This window comes from Salvelinus sp. IW2-2015, linkage group LG18 (genome assembly GCF_002910315.2).
Source record: "Salvelinus sp. IW2-2015 linkage group LG18, ASM291031v2, whole genome shotgun sequence".
Taxonomy (NCBI): Eukaryota; Metazoa; Chordata; class Actinopteri; order Salmoniformes; family Salmonidae; genus Salvelinus; species Salvelinus sp. IW2-2015.
The window spans coordinates 63,041,290-63,062,482 of record NC_036858.1 but is presented as its reverse complement, the minus strand read 5'-3'; the positions used below and the strand labels follow the sequence as shown (position 1 = coordinate 63,062,482).

At 44.0% G+C, this 21,193-nt stretch overlaps 1 protein-coding gene across 1 annotated transcript in view; it reads right to left on the bottom strand.

The window, feature by feature from the left end:
- The window catches only part of LOC111978102 (sorting nexin-29), a 186,852-nt gene that overhangs the window by 131,393 nt on the left and 34,266 nt on the right, over positions 1 to 21,193 (bottom strand). The window contains 1 exon segment of the mRNA XM_024007911.2: positions 14,093 to 14,181. Within this exon segment, the coding sequence (XP_023863679.2) occupies positions 14,093 to 14,181 (89 nt within the window).

Genomic DNA, 21,193 nt, shown 5'->3' with positions numbered 1-21,193 from the left:
CCGCGTAAAAATCATCTGTCCTCAGTTGCAACACTCACTACCGAGTTCCAAACTGCCTCTGTTCGTCGGAAGCTTCATGAAATGGGTTTCCTTGGCCGAGCAGCCGCACACAAGCCTAAGATCACCAATGCGCAATGCCAAGCGTCGGCTGGAGTGGTGTAAAGCTCTCCCCCATTGGACTCTGGAGCAGTGGAAATATGTTCTCTGAAGTGATTAATCACGCTTCACCATCTGCCAGTCCAACGGACGAATCTGGGTTTGGCGGATGCTAGGAGAACGCTACCTGCCCGAATGCATAGTGCTAACTGTAAAGGTTGGTGGAGGAGGAATAATGGTCTGGGGCTGTTTTTCATGGTTCGGGCTAGGCCCTTTAGTTCCAATGAAGGGAAATCTTAAATCTACAGCATGCAATGACATTCTAGACAATTCTGTGTGTCTAACTTTGTGGCAACAGTTTGTGGAAGGATCTTTCCTGTTTCAGCATGACAATGCCCCCGTACGCAAAACGATGTCCATACAGAAATGGTTTGTCGAGATCGGTGTGGAAGAATTTGACTGCCATGCACAGAGCCCTGAGCTCAACCCCATCGAACACCTTTGGGATGAGTTAGAACGCCGACTGCTTGCCAGGTCTAATCGCCCAACATCAGTGCCCGACCTCACTAATGCTAGTGGCTGAATGGAAGCAAGTACCCGTAGTAATGTTCCAACATCTAGTGGAAAGCCTTCCCAGAAGAGTGGAGGCTGTTGTAGCAGCAAAGGGGGACCAACTACATATGAATGCCCATGATTTTGGATGAGATGTTCGACGAGCAGGTGTCTACATACTTTTGGTGATGTGGTGTATATGTAGTCATGTGTGGGGGGGAAAGTATTTTATACAGTATAGTTCGACAACCTGTGTTGCATCATAGTCCAGTCAGTTACCAAAGGATCATCAGGGAACTCTTTCTTTCAATCAGCAGTGCTCGGTCAGCACAACAGAGGGCATGGACTACCTGACCCACACCTCCCAATCCTGTCATTAACTACCTGACCCACACCTCCCAACCCTGTCATTAACTACCTGACCCACACCTCCCAACCCTGTCATTAACTACCTGACCCACACCTCCCAACCCTGTCATTAACTTCTGGACTCTCACACCTCCCAATCCTGTCATTAACTACCTGACCCACACCTCCCAACCCTGTCATTAACTACCTGACCCACACCTCCCAACCCTGTCATTAACTTCTGACTCACACCAGAGAGGGGGTGAAAGGGAGAGCAAGGGAGAAAGTGAGAGAGCGAGAAAGGATGTGTGTGTGTGTGTGAGAGAGTGAGTGAGAGGGCTCTCCGCTCAGGTTCAGTACATTTTCCTTTCTGAGCACATGAAAAGAAAGACTCAGTTATTTATGCTTAGGTGTCTTACGGTTATCACACAGCAAATTATTCTCCTAAGAGAACTTTTTAGGAAGTTCTTTTTTTAAAGCAAAAAAAAAAGTACATACAGATTTTCTGGAGGAGATTTTTATATTTTAAGTGCCACTTTTATAGGCGGTGCCAATCACAGCACTTCAAATAAGCCTTGAAGCAACTCTAAGCAATAGCCATCATCATCTTAAGTGTGTCCACACTCCTTCCCTTTAAATCACTTTAGAAGTAGACTAAAGTGAATCCACATGGAGGGGCAAGCAGCACAGTCTCTTCTTGATTTCATTATCACATATCTTTGAGTCCCTGTGTGACAAGTATTGGACCAGTTGGGCGCCACGGCGAGCACCAATCGGCTTTGATTACCGTCTCCGCCCAGCCGAGCATAGCCTCTGACGTCTCTGTGACATCACTAAGCCCGACCACCTGGCGAGCTGCCCCAGAGTGCTTTGCAGTGGCACCGTGCAAGGGCCTCTGAAGTTGAATTTAAATCTGAGTATCGGCAGATGACTGCAAGTGGCTGAAACGTTCAGCTGTCGCTGTGATTTAAAACACTGTCTTGGAAGAGACACGCAGACAGACACACTTGACCCCCAAAAAACATCTGGGTCAGATGGTTTAGACGCTTTCTTCTGTAAGGTTGCTGCCCCTATCATCACCAAGCCCATCTCTGACCTTTTTAACCTGTCCTCTCTGGGGAGGTTTCCATTGCTTGGAAGGCTCCTACGGTGCGTCCTTTATTTAAAGGGGGAGATCAAACTGATCCTAACTGTTATAGGCCTATTTCTATTTTGCCATGTTTATCAAAAGTTATGGAAAAACTTGTCAATCATCAACTGCCTGGCTTTCTTGATGTCTATAGCATTCTCTCTGGTATGCAATCTGGTTTCCGCTCAAGTTATGGATGTGTCACTGCAACCTTAAAAGGTCCTCAATGATGTCACCATTGCSCTTGTTTCTATGCAATGTTGTGCTGCTATTTTGACTTGGCCAAAGCTTTTGATACGGTAGACCATTCTTGTGGGCTGGCTAAGGAGTATTGGTGTCTCTGAGGGTTCTTTGGCCTGGTTTGCTAACTACCTCTCTCAAAGAGTGCAGTGTGTAACGTCAGAGCATCTGCTGTCTCAGCCACTGCCTGTCACCAAGGGAGTACCCCAAGGCTCGATCCTAGGCCGGAAGCTCTTCTCAATTTACTCATCATAGCTCAGGCAGTAGGAAGCTCTCTGATCCATTTATATGCAGATGATAGTCTTATACTCAGCTGGTCCCTCCCTGGATTTCTTGTTAAACGCGCTACAACAAAGCTTTCTTAGTGTCCAACAAGCTTTCTCTGCCCTTAACCTTGTCCTGAACACCTCCAAAACAAGAGTCATGTGGTTTGGTAAGAAGAAAGTCCCTCTCCCCACAGGTGTGATTACTACCTCTGAGGGTTTAGAGCTTGAGGTAGTCACCTCATACAAGTACATGGGAGTATGGCTAGATGGTTCACTGTCCTTCTCTCAGAACATATCAATGCTGCAGGCTAAAGTTACATTTAGACTTGGTTTCCTCTACCGTAAATCGCTCCTCTTTCACCCGAGCTGCCAAACTAACCCTAATTCAGATGACCATCCTTCCCATGCTAGATTACGGAGACATAATTTATAGATCGGCAGGTAAGGGTGCTCGAGCGGCTAGATGTTCTTAACCATTCGGCCATCAGATTTGCCACCAATGCTCCTTACATCATTGCACTCTATACTCCTCTGTAAACTGGTCATCTCTGTATACCCGTCGCAAGACCCACTGGTTGATGCTTATTTATTAAAACCCTCTTAGGCCTCACTCCCCCCATCTGAGATACCTACTGCATCCCTCATCCTCCACATACAACACCCATTCTGCCAGTTACATTCTGTTAAAGGTCCCCAAAGCACACACATCCCTGGCTCGCTCCTCTTTTCAGTTCGCTGCAGCTAGCAACTGGAACGAGCTGCAACAAACACTCAAACTGGACAGTTGTATCTCCAACTCTTCATTCAAAGACTCAAATCATGGACACTCTTACTGACAGTTGTGGCTGCTTCACGTGATGTATTGTTGACTCTACCTTCTTGCCCTTTGCGCTTTTGTCTGTGCCCAATAATGTTTGTACCATGATTTGTGCTACTACCATGTTGTGTTGCTACCATGCTGTGTTGTCATTTGTTGCTGCCATGCTATGTTGTTGTCTTAGGTCTCTCTTCATGTAGTGTTGTGGTGTCTCTGTTGTCATGTGTGTTTTGTACTATATTTTTGTTTTGTTTAATTTTTAATCCCAGCCCCTGTCCCCGCAGGAGGCCTTTTGCCTTTTGGTAGGCCGTCATTGTAAATAATAATTTGTTCTTAACGGACTTGCCTAGTTAACTAAAGGTTCAATGAAAAAATAAACAGAGTACACACACAGTGAGAGTACATACAAACAAAAAGAGTAGACACACAAACACAGAGTACATGCACACAAACGCACCCTTGAATTGGTTCCCTCACACACACACCACCCAGTGACTTTATGACAAGGACAAAACAAGTGTAGCAAACAAGAGCCTACCTGTCTACACTACGTTTTCCCTCATTTGTATAATTTATTTCACCTTTATTTAACCAGGTAGGCCAGTTGAGAACAAGTTCTCATTTACAACTGCGACCTGGCCAAGATAAAGCAAAGCAGTGCGACACAAACAACAGTTACACATGGGATAAACAAACGTACAGTCAATAACACAATAGAAAAATCTATATACAGTGTGTGCAAATGTAGTCAGGTTAGGGTGGTAAGGCAAATAGACCATAGTGGCAAAATAATTACAATTTAGCAATTAAACACTGGAGTGATTGATGTGCAGAAGATGAATGTGCAAGTAGAGATACTCGAGTGCAAAGGAGCAAAAAAATAAATAACAATATGGGGATGAGGAGTTGGGTGGGCTATTTACAGATGGGCTGTGTACAGGTGCAATGATCGGTAAGCTGCTCTGACAGCTGATGCTTAAAGTTAGTGAGGGAGATATGAGTCTCCAGCTTCAGTGACTTTTGCTGTTCGTTCCAGTCATTGGCAGCAGAGAACTGGAAGGCGGCCAAAGGAGTAGCTGGCTTTGGGGATGACCAGTGAAATATACCTGCTGGAGCGCATGCTACAGGTGGGTGCTGCTATGGTGACCAGTGAGCTGAGATAAGGCGGGGCTTCACCAAGCAAAGACTTAGATGACCTGGAGCCAGTGGGTTTGGCGATGAATATGAAGCGAGGGCCAGCCAACGAGAGCATACAGGTCGCAGTGGTGGGTAGTATATGGGACTTTGGTGACAAAATGGATGGCACTGTGATAGACTGCATCCAATTTGTTGAGTAGGGTGTTGGAGGCTATTTTGTAAAMTACATCGCCAAAGTCAAGGATCGGTAAGATAGTCAGTTTATCCGGGTATGTTTGGCAGCATGAGTGAAGGATGCTTTGTTGCAAAATAGGAAGCCGATTCTAGATTTAATTTTGTATTGCAGATGCTTAATGCGAGTCTGGAAGGAGAGTTTACAGTCTAACCACACACCTAGGTATTTGTAATTGTCCACATATTCCAAGTCAGAATCGTCCAGAGTAGTGACGCTAGACGGGCGAGCGGGAGGGTGCAGGCAGCAATCGGTTGAAGAGCATGCATTTAGTTTTACTTGCATTTAAGAACAGTTGGAGGCCACGGAAGGAGTGTTGTATGGCATTGAAGCTTGTCTGGAGGTTTGTTAACCTCTTGACGCTAGGGGTCATATTTTTTTAAATAACGTTCCCAAGGTAAACGGACTATTTCTCAGGTCAGGATCGTAGAATATGCATATAATTTACAGATTAGGATAGAAAACACTCCAAAGTTTCCAAAACTGTCAAAATATTGTCTGTGAGTATAACAAAACTGATTCTGCAGGCGAAAACCTGAGAAAATCTAACCCGGAAGTTATTTTTTTTATTTTTTTATCTGTGTTTCCTGGCCCGTATTTCTTCCATTTAAAAGGGGTATCAACCAGATTCATTTTCCAATGGCTTCCTCAGGCTGTGACCAGGCTTTAGACATAGTTTCAGGCTTTTATTTTGAAAAATGAGCGAGATTTTTCAAAAGTAGTCAGGTGTCCTTTGATTAGTTCCTGCGCGCGAGAGGGTAGCTCCCCATTTTCTTTTTCTCTCTCATTGAGTAGGTTACGGTCCGGTTTAAATATTATCGATTATGTTTGTTAAAAACAACCTGAGGATTGATTATAAAAAACATTTGACATGTTTCTACGACCATTACGGATACTTTTTGGAATTTTCGTCGAACAGAACAAGGCTTTGGTTTTCTGAACATAACGCGCAACCCAAATGCTGTTTTTTTTGTTATAAAAGTAATATTTATCGAACAAAAAGAACACTTGTTGTGTAACTGGGAGTCTCGTGAGTGCAAACATCCGAAGATTATCAAAGGTAAGCGATTAATTTTATTGCTTTTCTGACTTTCGTGACCACGCTAATTTGGGGCTAGCTGTTCTAGCATTGATTGATACACTCACAAAAGCTTGGATTGCTTTCGCTGTAAAGCATATTTTCAAAATCTGACACGATAGGTGGATTAACAACAAGCTAAGCTGTGTTTTGGTATATTTCACTTGTGATTGCATGATTATAAATATTTTTTGTAATATTTTGCGCCCTGCAATTCAGCGGTTGTTTAGGAAAATGAGTCCGTAAAAGGGATCCGTAGCGCAGAGAAGTTAAGTGTCCAAAGAAGGGCCAGAAGTATACAGAATGGTGTTGTCTGACTAGAGATGGATGAGAGAATCACCAGCAGCAAGAGCGACATCATTGATATATACAGACAAAAGAGTCGGTCCGAGAATTGAACCCTGTGGCACCCCCATAGAGACTGCCAGAGGTCCGGACAACAGGCACTCCGATTTGACACACTGAACTCTGTCTGAGAAGTAGTTGGTGAACCAAGCGAGGCAATCATTTGAGAAACCAAGACTGTTGAGTCTGCCGATAAGAATGTGGTGATTGACAGTCGAAAGCTTTGGCCAGGTTGATGAAGACGGCTGCACAGTATTGTCTTTTATCGATGGCGGTTAGGATATCATTTAGGACCTTGAGCGTGGCTGAGGTGCACCCATGACCAGCTCAGAAACCAGATTGCACACGCAGCAGCTTTCCAATCTTTAGGGATCTCAGACGATACGAAAGAGAGGTTGAACAGGCTAGTAATAGGGGTTGCAACAATTGCAGCGAATAATTTTAGGAAGAGAGGGTCCAGATTGTCTAGCCCAGCTGATTTGTGGGGGTCCAGATTTTGCAGCTCTTTCACAACATCAGCTATCTGGATTTGGGAAAAGGAGAAATGGGGGAGGCTTGGGCAAGTTGCTGTGGGGGGTGCAGAGCTGTTGGGGTAGCCAGGTGGAAAGCATGTCCAGCCATAGAAAAATGCTTATTGAAATGATTGATTATCGTACATTTATCGGCGGTGACAGTGTTTCCTAGCCTCAGTGCAGTGGGCAGCTGGGAGGAGGTGCTCTTCTTCTCCGTGGACTTTAGTGTCCCAGAACTTTTTGGAGTTTGTGCTACAGGATGCAAAATTCTGTTCGAAAAAGCTAGCCATTGCTTTCCTAACTGCCTGTGTGCATTAGTTCCTAACTTCCCTGAAAAGTTGCATATCGCGGGGGATATTCGATGCTAATGCAGTACGCCACAGGATGTTTTTGTGCTGGTCAAGGGCAGTCAAGTCTGGAGTGAACCAAGGGCTATATCTGTTCTTAGTTCAAAATGTTTTGAATGGGGCATGCTTATTTCAGATGGTGAGCAAAGCACTTTTAAAGAATAACCAGGCATCCTCTACTGACGGAATGTCAATATCCTTCCAGGATACCCGGGCCAGGTTGATTACAAAGGCCTGCTCACTGAAGTGTTTTAGGGAGTGTTTGACAGTGATGAGGGGTGGTCGTTTGACCACGGACCCATTAGACGCAGGAAATGAGGCAGTGATCGCTGAGATCCTGGTTGAAGACAGCAGAGGTGTATTTAGAGGGCAGGTTGGTCAGGATGATATCTATGAGGGTGGCCGTGTTTACGGATTTAGGGTTGTACCTGGTAGGTTCCTTGATAGTTTGTGTGAGATTGAGGGCATCTAGCTTAGATTGTAGGACGGCCGGGGTGTTAAGCATATCCCAGTTCATGTCACCTAACAGTACAAACTCTGAAGATAAATGGGGGGCAATCAACTCGCATATGGTGTCCAGGGCACAGCTGGGGGCTGAGGGGGGTCTATAACAAGCGGCAACAGTGAGAGACTTTTTTCTGGAAAGGTGGATTTTTTAAAGTAGAAGCTCAAACTGTTTGGGTACAGACCTGGATAGCATGACAGAACTCTGCAGGCTCTCTCTGCAGTAGATTGCAACTCCACCCCCTTTGACAGTTCTATCTTGGCGGGAAATGTTGTAGTCGGATGGAAATATCAGAATTTTTGGTGGCCTTCCTAAGCCAGGATTTAGACATGGCTAGGACATCAGGGTTGGCGGAGTGTGCTAAAGCAGTGATTAAAACAAACTTAGGGAGGAGGCTTCTAATGTTGACATGCATGAAACCAAGGCTTTTACAGTTACAGAAGTCAACAAATGATCGTGCCTGGGGAATAGGAGTGGAACTGGGGGCTACAGGGCCTGGGTTAACCTCTAGATCACCAGAGAAACAGAGGAGGAGTAGGATAAGGGTACGGCTAAAGGCTAAAGGCTATAAGAACTGGTCGTCTAGTGCGTTGGGGACAGAGATTAAAAGGAGCAGATTTCTGGGCGTGGTAGAAAAGATTCAGGGCATAATGTATAGACAATGGTATGGTAGGATGTGAGTACAGTGGAGGTAAACCTAGGCGTTTAGTGACGATGAGAGAGGTTTCCTCTCTGGAGGCACCAGTTTATTTCACCTTTATTTAACCAGGTAGGCTAGTTGAGAACAAGTTCTCATTTAGCCAGGTGATGTCTCCGCATGTGTGTGGGGTGGGACAAAAGAGCTATCGAAGGCATTGAGTGGGACTGAGGGCTATACAGTGAAATAAAACAATAAGAACTAGCCAAGACAGCAGTAGACAAGGCATATTGACATTAGAGAGGCATAAAGCAGTCACAGGTGTTGGTCAGGAGAGCTAAGACAACAACGGGTAAATGGCGATGAATGGGCAGAGTGGGTCAGTTAGGTACGTACAGGACCTGAGTTTGAGGCTGGGGCCGATAGGTCAACAAAATGAAGTACCGTGTTATTGAAACAGTCCAGGGTGCATCAGCTGTGTAGCCGAGTGATCATAGGGTCAAAAGAGCAGCAATAGGTGAATAGTGTTTGGCCCTCCTCTCCTCTGCAGTATCAATGGGAGCTGTGTGTTTTATCAGTCTGGGCAGTCATGCAGTAAATGACTGGCTACCCTTTTAATACACTAGACTGGAGCCAGATGTAATCCCTTCATGTGTGTTTCCCTGCAGAAGCCTGAAGCCCTCTCCTCTCACCCTCAGCCATCCCCTGACCTTCCATCATCTCCCCCCTCAGCCATCCCCTCTGCCCCCTCACCTTTACTGAAGCCCTTTATGAGATTGGTCAGGTAGGGTGGTGCAGTACATTATGAGTCAGATGTGATCGTTGATTAGGTGATGAGACCTGCTTCTCCGCCCCCTTCTTGCTAACCATCTGGGCTCATCGGTCTCTGTCACACCCCTTCACCCAGGTAACACACACCAGCTGGTATAAATACTTAAAAAAGAGCCTCTCACACCCCAACGCTGAAACACCCCACAAAACGCTCACAGACACCCCCCAAATGCTCCCCCCCCAACGCTCAGACACATCCCCCCCAACGTTCCCCGACACCCCCCCCCCCAACGTTCACACACACACACCCCCCCCAACGTTCACACCTTCTGGTTTAATAAACCAGCCTCTCACACCTCTCTTCTCGCAACTACCAAATACAAAAACAGTTTGATGAAGACCTATCCAAGCAAAATAGATAACCATATACACACACCTACTCATAAAACACACACACACTCCACACCACTGGCTCCAAGGCTGTGGCACAGAGTGTGTGTGTGTTTTATGAGTAGGTGTGTGTATATGGTTATATATTTTGTTTGATGAAGACCTATCCAAGCAAAATAGATAACCATATACACACACCTACTCATAAAACACACACACACTCCACACCACTGGCTCCAAGGCTGTGGCACAAACCCCAGTCTCACCTACACACACCTTCTGCTTAATAAACACTCGTCCCATCCCAACCACCGGGATGAATTAGTAACATAGTGTTATTAACATTTCTCTGGCCGCCTGAGTCGCGTAGGTGGAAAATGCTGCTGGTTGCTTCACTCATTAGGTAGCATGTCTGTCTGTCTGTCAAATGAGCAGGAGAAGTGACGACTCCACTATGTGTCGATTTGTTTTTTAATCACCGCCGTATTAAAGTGTATGAAGTGAGACGCTTTATTAGACTAATCTAGCAGGGGTCAGAGAGAGCCTGAATCAAATTTAGGAGAAAAGGAGGAAATATGAATTTGAGATGAATGTGTTAAATGTAAACAGGAAGGAAGGAGAGAATCAAAAAGATGATATGAAGMAGCTTGAATCCTGACCTACGGCCAGAGAAAGTTGACCCCCATTTATCATGCCTTTGTGACCAGCATTTCACAGTTTATTAGTACTGGATTTTGCTTACTTGATTGTATTTGATACATGAAAGTTTGGGAAATCCCTGCAAAAATGTTGCATCTCTCAAGCCTACAGCGAGCTAAGCTAAACATTCTGTATAGAAATACAGTGTTCATATTTATTGCAAACTCAGAAATTGAAGTATATCACAAGAGAATATACACCGTACTAATGATACCATACGCTGACTCATCCCATAACCATACATAATGATATACATGGGAACAGTTTGCTGTGCTTTCCCTTCACACCACGTTCAGTCAGTCACACAGCAATAACAGACACCGTGACACACACACACCCAATCTGCGACAACAGCTGGGGACAGTCCAAACAAACGTGGATAGACGAGACGTCAGGAGGAGGGAAGAGAAAACAGCGTTGGAGTTTATCCAGAGCGGAAAGCTGTTTCAGAGGGGTTGTTAGTAGCCTGTCTCTGCCTGAGCTGCGTTCAGAAGATCACATCTGTATTGAGCTGTATCATTAGAGGAGTTTCAAAAGGCTGTGCGATGATCAGGCAAACAGCGTTGACAGGACATGATGAAACAAAGCACGCATTGTAGCGCTTGTGTATCAATTCAGTGTTTGCCCTGTCGTCTCTTTCAGCTGCAACTCAACACCAAAGCCTGATGGAGTATGGCARATCATTAGCAATAGGGACTGAAGGGATGCAGGTGGAAATCATTTAGACTCAGATGTAAAAGGGATTTAGTATGCCTGTCTTCTACACTTTAGACAGACAGAGACAGATACACAAAGAGAGGGAGAAGAACAGGCGAAAGAGAACAAGGGAAAACCAAATTGGGATATTTACATCAAGAGCGTCACTATGTACACTGTGTGGKCTGACTCCACTGGGGACCATGAAAGGCTGAGGAGGATTGTGGGTAATTCACAAGGCGGCGGCTGTGCCGAGGCCCTTAATTAGTGTGGAAACGCTGTCAGGATTCTACAGCCTTCCGGAAATCCATTCATTATTCCACGTTGTCAGTGTCCCAGAGCATTGCTCTGTGTGTCACCGTAGACATAAACATCCATGTTGGAGATTTGATGACTCTGACTGCTAGAGTCATTGCTGAGACCTGAGAGATGAGATGCAACGTGTCTGGGATGTTTTTCTAACCCTTGTGCATGTTTCCCCTTAAGTAGTGCCAGAAGCCAAGTCAAAGAAAAAAACATTACATTCAAACCAACGAACTAGAATAAAAAAGTATTACCCCCACGCAGGAGGTCTGTCAATTAGATTGACAGACTTCCAATCCTGGCCATGTATATTTGAAATTTCTACACAAAAGCAATGGTGCTGATATCCTAGGCATCTCTGTGCCTTACAGGTGTCCCACACAGTGCCTGAGGAMAATCCCTGTCTCTGTAGGAGGGTCATGGCTAGAAGGGATACAGCTTGTCAAATGAATGTCAAAAGTAGAAATAACTATTTTCCTAACGTAAACTAAATATCCTAACCTGCTATTTAAATAATCCTAACCTGCTGCATAAGTTCAAATCAAATGTTATTGCTCACAAACACTCAGCAAAAAAAGAAACGTCCCTTTTTCAGGACCCTGTCTTTCAAAGATAATTCGTAAGAATCCAAATAACTTTACAGATCTTCATTGTAAAGGGTTTAAACACTGTTTCCCATGCTTGTTCAATGAACCATAAACAATTAATGAACATGCACCCGTGGAACGGTCGTTAAGACACTAACAGCTTACAGACCGTAGGCAATTAAGGTCACAGTTATGAAAACTTAGGACACTAAAGAGGCCTTTCTACTGACTCTGAAAAACACTAAAAGAAAGATGCCCAGGGTCCCTGCTCATCTGCGTGAACGTGCCTTTGGCATGCTGCAAGGAGGCATGAGGACCGCAGATGTGGCCAGGGCAATAAATTGCAATGTCCGTACTGTGAGACGCCTAAGACAGCTCTACAGGGAGACAGGACGGACAGCTGATCGTCCTCGCAGTGGCAGACCACGTGTAACCACACCTGCACAGGATTGGTACATCTGAACATCACACCTGCGGGACAGGTACAGGATGGCAACAACTGCCCGAGTTACACCAGGAARGCACAATCCCTCCATCAGTGCTCAGACTGTCCGCAATATGCTGAGAGAGGCTGGACTGAGGGCTTGTAGGCCTGTTGTAAGGCAGGCCTTAAATGACTTACTCACGTCGGCCACGGAGGACACGAGCCCACAGCCCTTGGGAGCGGGCCGCGGTGGTGGCACTGTGTTATCCTCAAAACGGGTGAAGGTGTTAAGCTTGTCTGGGAGCAAGACGGTGTCCGCGACGTGGCTGGATTTCCCTTTGTAATCCATGATCGTCTGTAGACCCTGCCACAAACGTCTCATGTCGGAGCCGCTGAATTGCGATTCCACTTTGTCTCTGTACTGACGTTTTGCCTGTTTGATTGCCTTACGGAGGGAATAACTATACTGTTTGTATTCAACCATATTCCCTAGGCACTTTGTCATGGTTAAATGCGTTTGTTAGCGCTTTCAGTTTTGCGAAAGCTGCCATCTAGCCAAGAGAGGAGTAAAATGGAGTCGTGATCTGATTTGCCAAAGGGAGGGCGGGGGAGGTACTTGTAGGCGTCTTGAAAAGGCGAGTAGCAGTTATCTAATGGTTTTCCTAATTGAGTACTACAGTCAATGTGTTGATAAAACTTTGGTCGTTTTTTCCTCAAATTTGCTTTGTTAAAATCCCCAGCTACAATAAATGTGGCCTCAGGATATGTGGTTTCCAGTTTGCATAAAGTCCAACGTAGTTCCTTGAGGGCCGTCATGGTATCGGCATGAGGGGGAATATACACGGCTGTGACTGTAACAGAAGATAATTCTCTTGGAAGGTAACATGGTCGGCATTTGATTGAAGTGTTCTAGGTCGGGTAAATAAAATAATTTCTGTACGTTATCACAATCACACCATGAGCAGTTAATCATGAAACATACATCCCCGCCTTTCTTCCCGGTGAGTTCTTTATTTCTGTCTGCGCGATGAACTGAGAACCCAGCTGGCTGTATGGATCGGGACAGTTATATCCTGAGAGCCATGATTCCATGAAACAGAGTATGTTACAGTCCCTGATGTCTCTCTGGAAGGAGATCCTCGCCCTGAGCTCGTCTACTTTATTGTCCAGAGACTGAACATTAGGGAGTAATATACTCGGAAGCGGTGGATGGTGTGCCTGCCTCCTGAGTCGGACTAGAAGTCCACTCCGAATACCTCTTCTCTGCCGGTGGCGTCTTGGAGCAGCCTCTGGGATAAGTTCAATTGCCCTGGGGTGTACGAACAAAGGTTCTAATTCGGGAAAGTCGTATTCCTGTTCGTAATGCCGGTGAGTTACCGCCGCTCTGATATCCAAAAGTTATTTCCGGCTGTATGTAATAACACAAAAAAATCTTTCTGGACTAATAATGTAAGAAATATAACAAAAATAAAAATGCAACATTGCTTAAGCGCTAGAAGCAGAGCTGCCATGTCTGACGGCGTCATCTTGCTGTGAAAAGTCAAATCTGACAAAAGCTGTATCCCATCTAGTCAAAACCCTGTAGGAGGGAGATAGTGTCCACAGAAACCGAGATCAATACTGATAACCACAGTCTCTACCCCCAAAATGTCATTAGGCATTCTGTCTCCCTAAATTGCCATGTCCATTCCGCTTGCCTTTGATATAACAGTCTTATATCTGTACCCTTTGCACAGCGTGGAGATATCCCCAAGCAACAGGAGAGAAAGCCACTTTAATCCAAATTACCCAAAATTACTAAGTAAAGAAGGGGGGGACTAATTATGTTTCATAAAGGCATGTCTCAAACCAGGCTTATTATTCACTTACTACATCCTTGAGTGGTGGCTCAACACTGACCTTGTCATGCATAAGAGAATACATTTTTCCTGCCCTGTTTAGATATGGAGCATTGCGTGAGCGTGCGTGCGTGGTGTCTTACCGGTGTCATTGCCCTGGCTCCCCTCTCTCTTCAGCATCTGAACAGCCCCCACATATTTCTTCAGCTGGACCTTGAGGACCTCGTTCTCTCTGCAGACACAGACAACAGAATCAAGGCCCAGAGAGAGAGAAAGCGCATCAGACTGGACCAGTAAGTGTGTGTGAGTGTGTGTAAACCTCAAGGCTTACAGCCTTCTAAACCCCAGCCCAACTCTGGAGCAGGATTATACATGCAGCCCTACAGGTTTCATGTGATTGTTTACTGTCACTACAGACTCTATGCACGAGGGAGGCGCAAGCGTGTGTCTGCTCAGAAGTGTGTGTAGCAGTACGTGTGTTTACAAGGCCTGTGCGGACGCTTACGGTTGGTTTTGGGGGGAAATCAGAATCGAAGAAAATTACAGTGCTGTTAACAACAACAACCCCTGCCTTCCTTCCCCGCTCTCGTTGTACCCTGCTTATCGCCTCCCATTCCACCCCACAAAGGACACCCGGGACAGGAGATCTCAAAAAGCCGGCTGATGAGCTCTCGGAGGGACGATAGGGCCGTTGTTATCCGAGTTGGCAAGCCGAAACACAATTCCGGTGCGATTTAATTAAAGGTAATAAATGTCTGGCGTTCCAGAGGCAACGGAGGGGATTCCACAGCTCAGGTGTGTCTCATTGATCACTCCAAATGTGCCCTCCTGCTTTGGAAAAGGCAGGTTAGCATTCCCGCATGGGCAAGAGCAGTTACAGTGTTTTCCCTAAGATTTTAACCACAGAATTTCCTGCAATTCTACACATTTTGCCATGGCTTACACTGTGTTCTTATGCTTAGTGACTATAACAGATTCTCTCTGACCGTCTAATTGTTATTGGTGACTGTTAGTTATCAAAGATGATCTTATTTAAAAATATATAGCTCCTTTATCTTTTCTACATATTTTTTGTTTTACACACTAACCAGACCACCCACGTTGCGTGCGTGACCGTTGCAAAATAAATGTACACAAACAGTACATGTTATTCAATTATTTCATCCAAACTGCRGGTATGTCTCAACAGGCATAGCCAGGCACCGAAATAGAACTTGGTTAGAACTTAGAACCTGGTTCCATTTTAGAAGCTTGACGCGCTGCAAGTTCCACCTCTCTACTCATTGGTTTTTACAAGCATATACCCATGTGGGTGATTGAGAGATGATTGAGGTGCACATTGCAGTCCAGTTGGTGGCGATAATGCACCTTAAAGTTGGTTGCTAACTGCCATATTAAAACAATCCACAGAAGAATGAACAAGGAGTTTTTCTTTTCACTCCATAATTTAAGTTAGTATTGTGGAGTAAGTATAATGTTGTTGATCCATCCTCAGTTTTCTCCTATCACAGCCATTAAACTCTAACTGTTTTAAAGTCACCATTGGCCTCATGGTGAAATCCTTGAGCAGTTTCCTTCCTCTCCGGCAATTGAATTAGGCAGCAGGCCTGTATCTTTGTAGTGACTGGATGTATTATACACAATTCAAAATATAATTAATAACTTCATCATGCTCAAAGGAATATTCAATGTCTGTTTTATTTATTTTTTACCCATCTACCTATAGGTGCTCTTCTTTGCAAGGCATTGGAAAACCTCCCTGGTCTTTATAGTTGAATCTGTGCTTGAAATTCACTGTTTGACTGAGGAACCTTGCAGATAATTATATGTGTGCGGTACAGCGATGAGGTAGTCATTCAAAAATAATGTTAAACAATATTATTGCACACAGAGTGAGTCCATGCAACTTATTGTGTGAATTGTTAAGCACATTTGTACTCCTGAACATATTTAGGCTTGCCATAACAAATATTTAAGCTTCCATAACAAATATTTAGGCTTGCCACTTTGACATTATGGAGTATTGTGTAGACCAGTGTAGGCCAGGGCTCCAGAGTGGCGCAGCAGTCTAAGGCACTGCATCTCAGTGCTAGAGGCGTCACTACCGACCTAGGTTCGATTCCAGGCTGTATCAAAAATGGCCATGATTGAGAGTCCCATAAGGCAAAGCACAATTTGCCCAGCGTAATCCAGGTTTGGCTGGGGTAGGCCGTCATTGTAAATAAGAATTTGTTCTTAACTGACTTGCCTGGTTAAATAAAAAAATATAACATTTGGGCCTCCCGAGTGGCGCAGCGGTATAAGGCAGTGCTAGAGGCTTCACTACAGATCCGGGTTCGATCCTGGGCTGTGTTGCAGCCGGCCATGACTGGGAGACTCAAGAGGCGGCGCACAATTGACCCAGCGTCGTCTGGGTTAGGGGAAGGTTTGGATGTCCTTGTCCCATCGCGCTCTAGCGACTCCTGTGGCGAGCCGGGAGCATGCCCGCTGACACGGTCAACAGCTGTAGGGTATTTCCTCCGACACATTAAGGGTTAAGCAAGCATTGTGTCTTGGCATGGCTCTCGACCTTCGCCTCTCCCGAGTCCMTACAGGAGTTGCAACGATGGGACAAGACTAACTACCAAATGGATATCACGAAATATCAAATAAATCCATTTGATCCATATTAAATTCAGCCTGTACCAACAAAATGTGGAAAAAGTCAAGGGGTTTCAGTACTTTCTGAAAGCACTGTATATCAGGTCTGTACCCAACAGTACATTCTAGAAGCACTGCTATATCAGGTTGTACCCAGCACGACTTCTGAAAGCATTGTATATCAGGTCTGTACCCGACAGTACTTCTGAAAGCACTGTATATTTCAGGTCTGTACCCAACAGTAGCATTCTGAAAGCCTGAATTATTCAGGTCTTACCCACAGTACTCTGAAAGCACTGTATATCAGGTGACCCGACATGCATTCTGAAAGCACTGTATATCAGTCTTGTACCAACAGTGCATCTCAAAGCACTGTATATATAGGTCTTACCGACAGTAATTCTGAAAGCACTGTATATCAGGTCTTACCCGACAGTACAATCTCTGAAAGCACTGTATATCAGTCTGTGACCACAGTACATTCTGAAAGCACTTATATCAGTCTGTACCCAACTAGACTTCTAAAACACTAATCAGTCTTGTACCGACGTACATTCTGAAAGCACTTGTATATCAGGTCTGTACCGACAGTACATTCTGAAAGCACTGTATATCAGGTTCTGTACCAACAGACATCTGAAAGCACTTGTATATCATGTCTGTACCACAGTACATTCTGAAAGCACTGTATATCAGGTCTGTACCCAACAGTGCCATTCTGAAAGCACTGTATATCAGGTCTGTACCCGACACAATGCATTCTGAAAGCACTGTATTAGTTCTGTACCAACAGTGCATTCTGAACACTGTATATTCAGGTCTTTACCCAACAGTGCATTCTGAAAGCACTGTATATCAGTCTGTACCCGACACTGCATTCTAAAGCATGTATATCAGGTCTGTACCCAACACTCATTTGAAAGCACTGTCATATCAGGGTCTTACCCACACTGCATTCTGAAAGCACATGTATATCAGGTCTGTACCAACAACTAATTCTGAAAGCACTGTATATCAGGTCTCACCCGACAGTGCATTCTGAAAGCACGTTATATCAGGTCGTACCCGACACTGCATTCTGAAAGCACTGTATATCAGTCTGCTACCCGACACTGCATTCGAAGCACTGTATATCAGGTCTGTACCCAACATGCATTCTGAACACTGTATTCAGGTGTTACCAACAATCATTCTGAACACATGTATATCAGTCTGTACCCGACAGTACTTTCTGAAACACTTTATATCAGGTCTGTCCCAACATGCATTCTGAAAGCACTGTATACAGGTCTGTACCGACACTGCATTCTGAAAGCACTGTATATCAGTCTTACCACACAGCACTTCTGAAAGCACGATATCACGTCTGTACCAAACAGTGCATTCTGAAAGCACTGATATCAGTCTGTACCCGACATGCATCTGAAACACTGTATATCGGGTCTGTACACATTACTTTCTGAAAGTATTCAGAAACCCCTCACTTTTCACATTTAGTTAAGTTACAGCCTTATTCTAAAATTGATTAAATATATTGTTTTCCTCAAATCTACACACATTTACATTTACATTTAAGTCATTTAGCAGACGCTCTATAATGCCAAAGCGAAAACATTTWTTTTTWTTTTAAATAGAATAAAAAAGATAAGTATTTACATAATTATTCAGACCCTTTGCTATGAGACTCAAAATGGATTGCTCGACTAAAGACATTTCGGTTGACCAACAGCCCATTGACCAAACAATCGACCAGTCGACTAAATGGGGCCAGCCCTACTGTAGAAACAGAGAGAGATGCCATATAGTTTAAAACCTTCAATGTTGATGAAACAGTGCTGTGGCCAGACCTAAAAATCTGATTCGCATTCCATTTAAGATGTTGTTTTCTTGGAAGTAGGCCTTTAGCTGCCTACTAACTAAGSACCTCAGTACATTTGACAGTACAGACAATTTTGATATGGGTCGATAATTGTCAAGTAGCGAAGGATCTCCACCTTTCAGGAGAGGCAGTACAAAAGCAGATTTTCATAACTTGGGGATTTCGTTAACTTCTTTGGGACTGGGGGGCAGTATTGAGTAGCTTGGATAAAAAGGTGCCCAGAGTAAACTGCCTGCTACTCAGGCCTAAAAGCTAGAATATGCATATAATTAATAGATTTGGATAGAAAACACTCTGAAGTTTCTAAAACTGTTTGAATGATGTCTGTGAGTATAACAGAACTCATATGGCAGGCAAAAACCTGAGAACAAATCCAACCAGGAAGTGGGAAATCTGAGGTTTGAAGTTTTTCAAGTCATTGCCTATCGAATATACAGTGTCTATGGGGTCCTATTGCACTTCCTAAGGCTTCCACTAGATGTCAACAGTCTTTAGAACCTTGTTTGAGGCTTATACTGTGAASGAGGGGGGAATGAGAGCTGTTTCAACCAGGTGTCTGGCAGAGTGCCATGAGCTCAGTCTCACGCGCTCCCGTGAGAGTTAGCTGCGTTCCATTGCATTTCTACAGACAAAGTAATTCTCCGGTTGAAACATTATTGAAGATTTATGATAAAAACATCCTAAAGATTGATTCTATACTTCGTTTGACATGTTTCTAGGAACTGTAATATGACTTTGTCTGAACTTTCGCCTGGACTTGCCCGCGCCTCCTGAGTTTGGATTTGTGTACTAAATGCGCAAACAAAAGGAGGTATTTGGACATAAATGATGGACTTTATCGAACAAAACAAACATTTATTGTGGAACTGGGATTCCTGGGAGTGGATTCTGATGAAGATCATCAAAGGTAAATGAATATTTATATTCAAATTTGGCACCCTGCAATTTCACTGGCTGTTGGCGAGGTGGGACGCTACCGTCCCACATATCCCAGAGAGGTTTTAACATCAGGCGTGATGTTAAAAATACATGTTAAGGGGGAGCAATGATGTCTGCAGCTAGGTGTAGGAAGCGGGGGTATAGTTCATCAGGTCCAGGAGATTTTTTCCATCAATTTCTTTCAGGGCTTTACACACTTCTGAAACAGAGAAGGATGAAATGGGGAACCTGGTGAAGGAGTGCACAGGGGTGTCAGATAAATTCATAGCGGGCTTTGACCTTTTCAAATAAACTGCCTGCATCTAAAAAATGATTCAAGGCTTTCAGAATGGAGGTTCTCTCAGTTACAATCTGTATGTCTACCAACAATTGTTTGGGAAGCTGTGTATCTTTTTTGCACTCCAAACCTTTCACTACTTGCCAAAATTTGGATGGATTATTTAAATTATCTGAAGTAGATTTCAGGTAGTGGTCTGCTTTCAATTTACGGATCATAGCCACACCCATATTTCGAAGATGTTTAAAAGCTATCCAATCATCTCCCGAACCAGACCCTCTTGCTTTAGCCCACATAGCATTTAGTTTCCTTATGATTTTAGTAAGTTCCTTAGTAAATCAAGGGTTCTCTCTGCCCTTAATCCTGATTTTTTTTAAAGGGGCATGCCTATTGCATACATCCTGGAATGCGTTGTGGAAGTAAGAAAAGGCTAGTTCAACATCAGGGATTAATTCCATTCAATGCTAGATACATCCTGTAAAAAAACCTTGAATATCAAACCGTTTCCAGTTTCTTTTCGTAATGACACTTGGAAATTTCTTAGGAATTTTACCATCTCACACACAGGCAATAGCACAGTGATCACTTATGTCATTTGCAAAAATACCAGAAGCATTAAAACGATGAGGAGTATTGGTTAAGATCAAATCAAAGAGGACATTTTATATTCAACCTAGTTACACTGTTGACAATCTGAGTGAGATTGTAGGTATTGCATAGAATTTAGAGTTGATCAGAGCTAGATGTTAACCAGTCCTGATTCAGATCACCCATCAGGACAAACTCAGAGTTGACATTCTGTGATAACAATTCGAAAATAGAATCCAGAGAGACAACAGTAGCAAATGGAGGTCTACAACAACATTTAAAGATGAGCCGAGGTTTAGGTTCAAAGACAGATATTCAAATTGCTGAGGTTAAGTAACAGAAGTCAACACGACCACCGAGAACTTGTCTTTTACATATACAGCAACACCGCCACCCTTAGATTTACGATCTGTACAAAACACATTGTAACCATTTATGCCAATATTTTAGTCTGTAATAGATTTTTTTGAGCCAGGTTTCAGAAAACATAAATACATCCGGGTCGGCAGTTTTTATCCATATATTCACAAAATCAAGCTTCAGCAGAAGACTTATAACACTCATATGCAAAAACTTCAGGCCARTCTGACTACTTAATTGGGCAGGGATAAGAATGTCAGGACCTGGGTTAGACTGCACATTTCCAGACAATAGAAGCAGCAAGATAATGGCAAGTCTAGATCGAGGGCTACAACATTTGGATTTATAGACAGCACTTGAAGGAGAATTCATAGTCACCAAAGTCTTTAACGCCACATATTTCAGGAGATGTGTGAAGTCCAGAGACATGGTTAAATACCAAGAGAACAGTCCTGACATGTAAGAACGGGAATGGTTAAATACCAAGAGAACAGTCCTGACATGTAAGAACAGGAATGGTTAAATACCAAGAGAACAGTCCTGACATGTAAAAACAGGAGT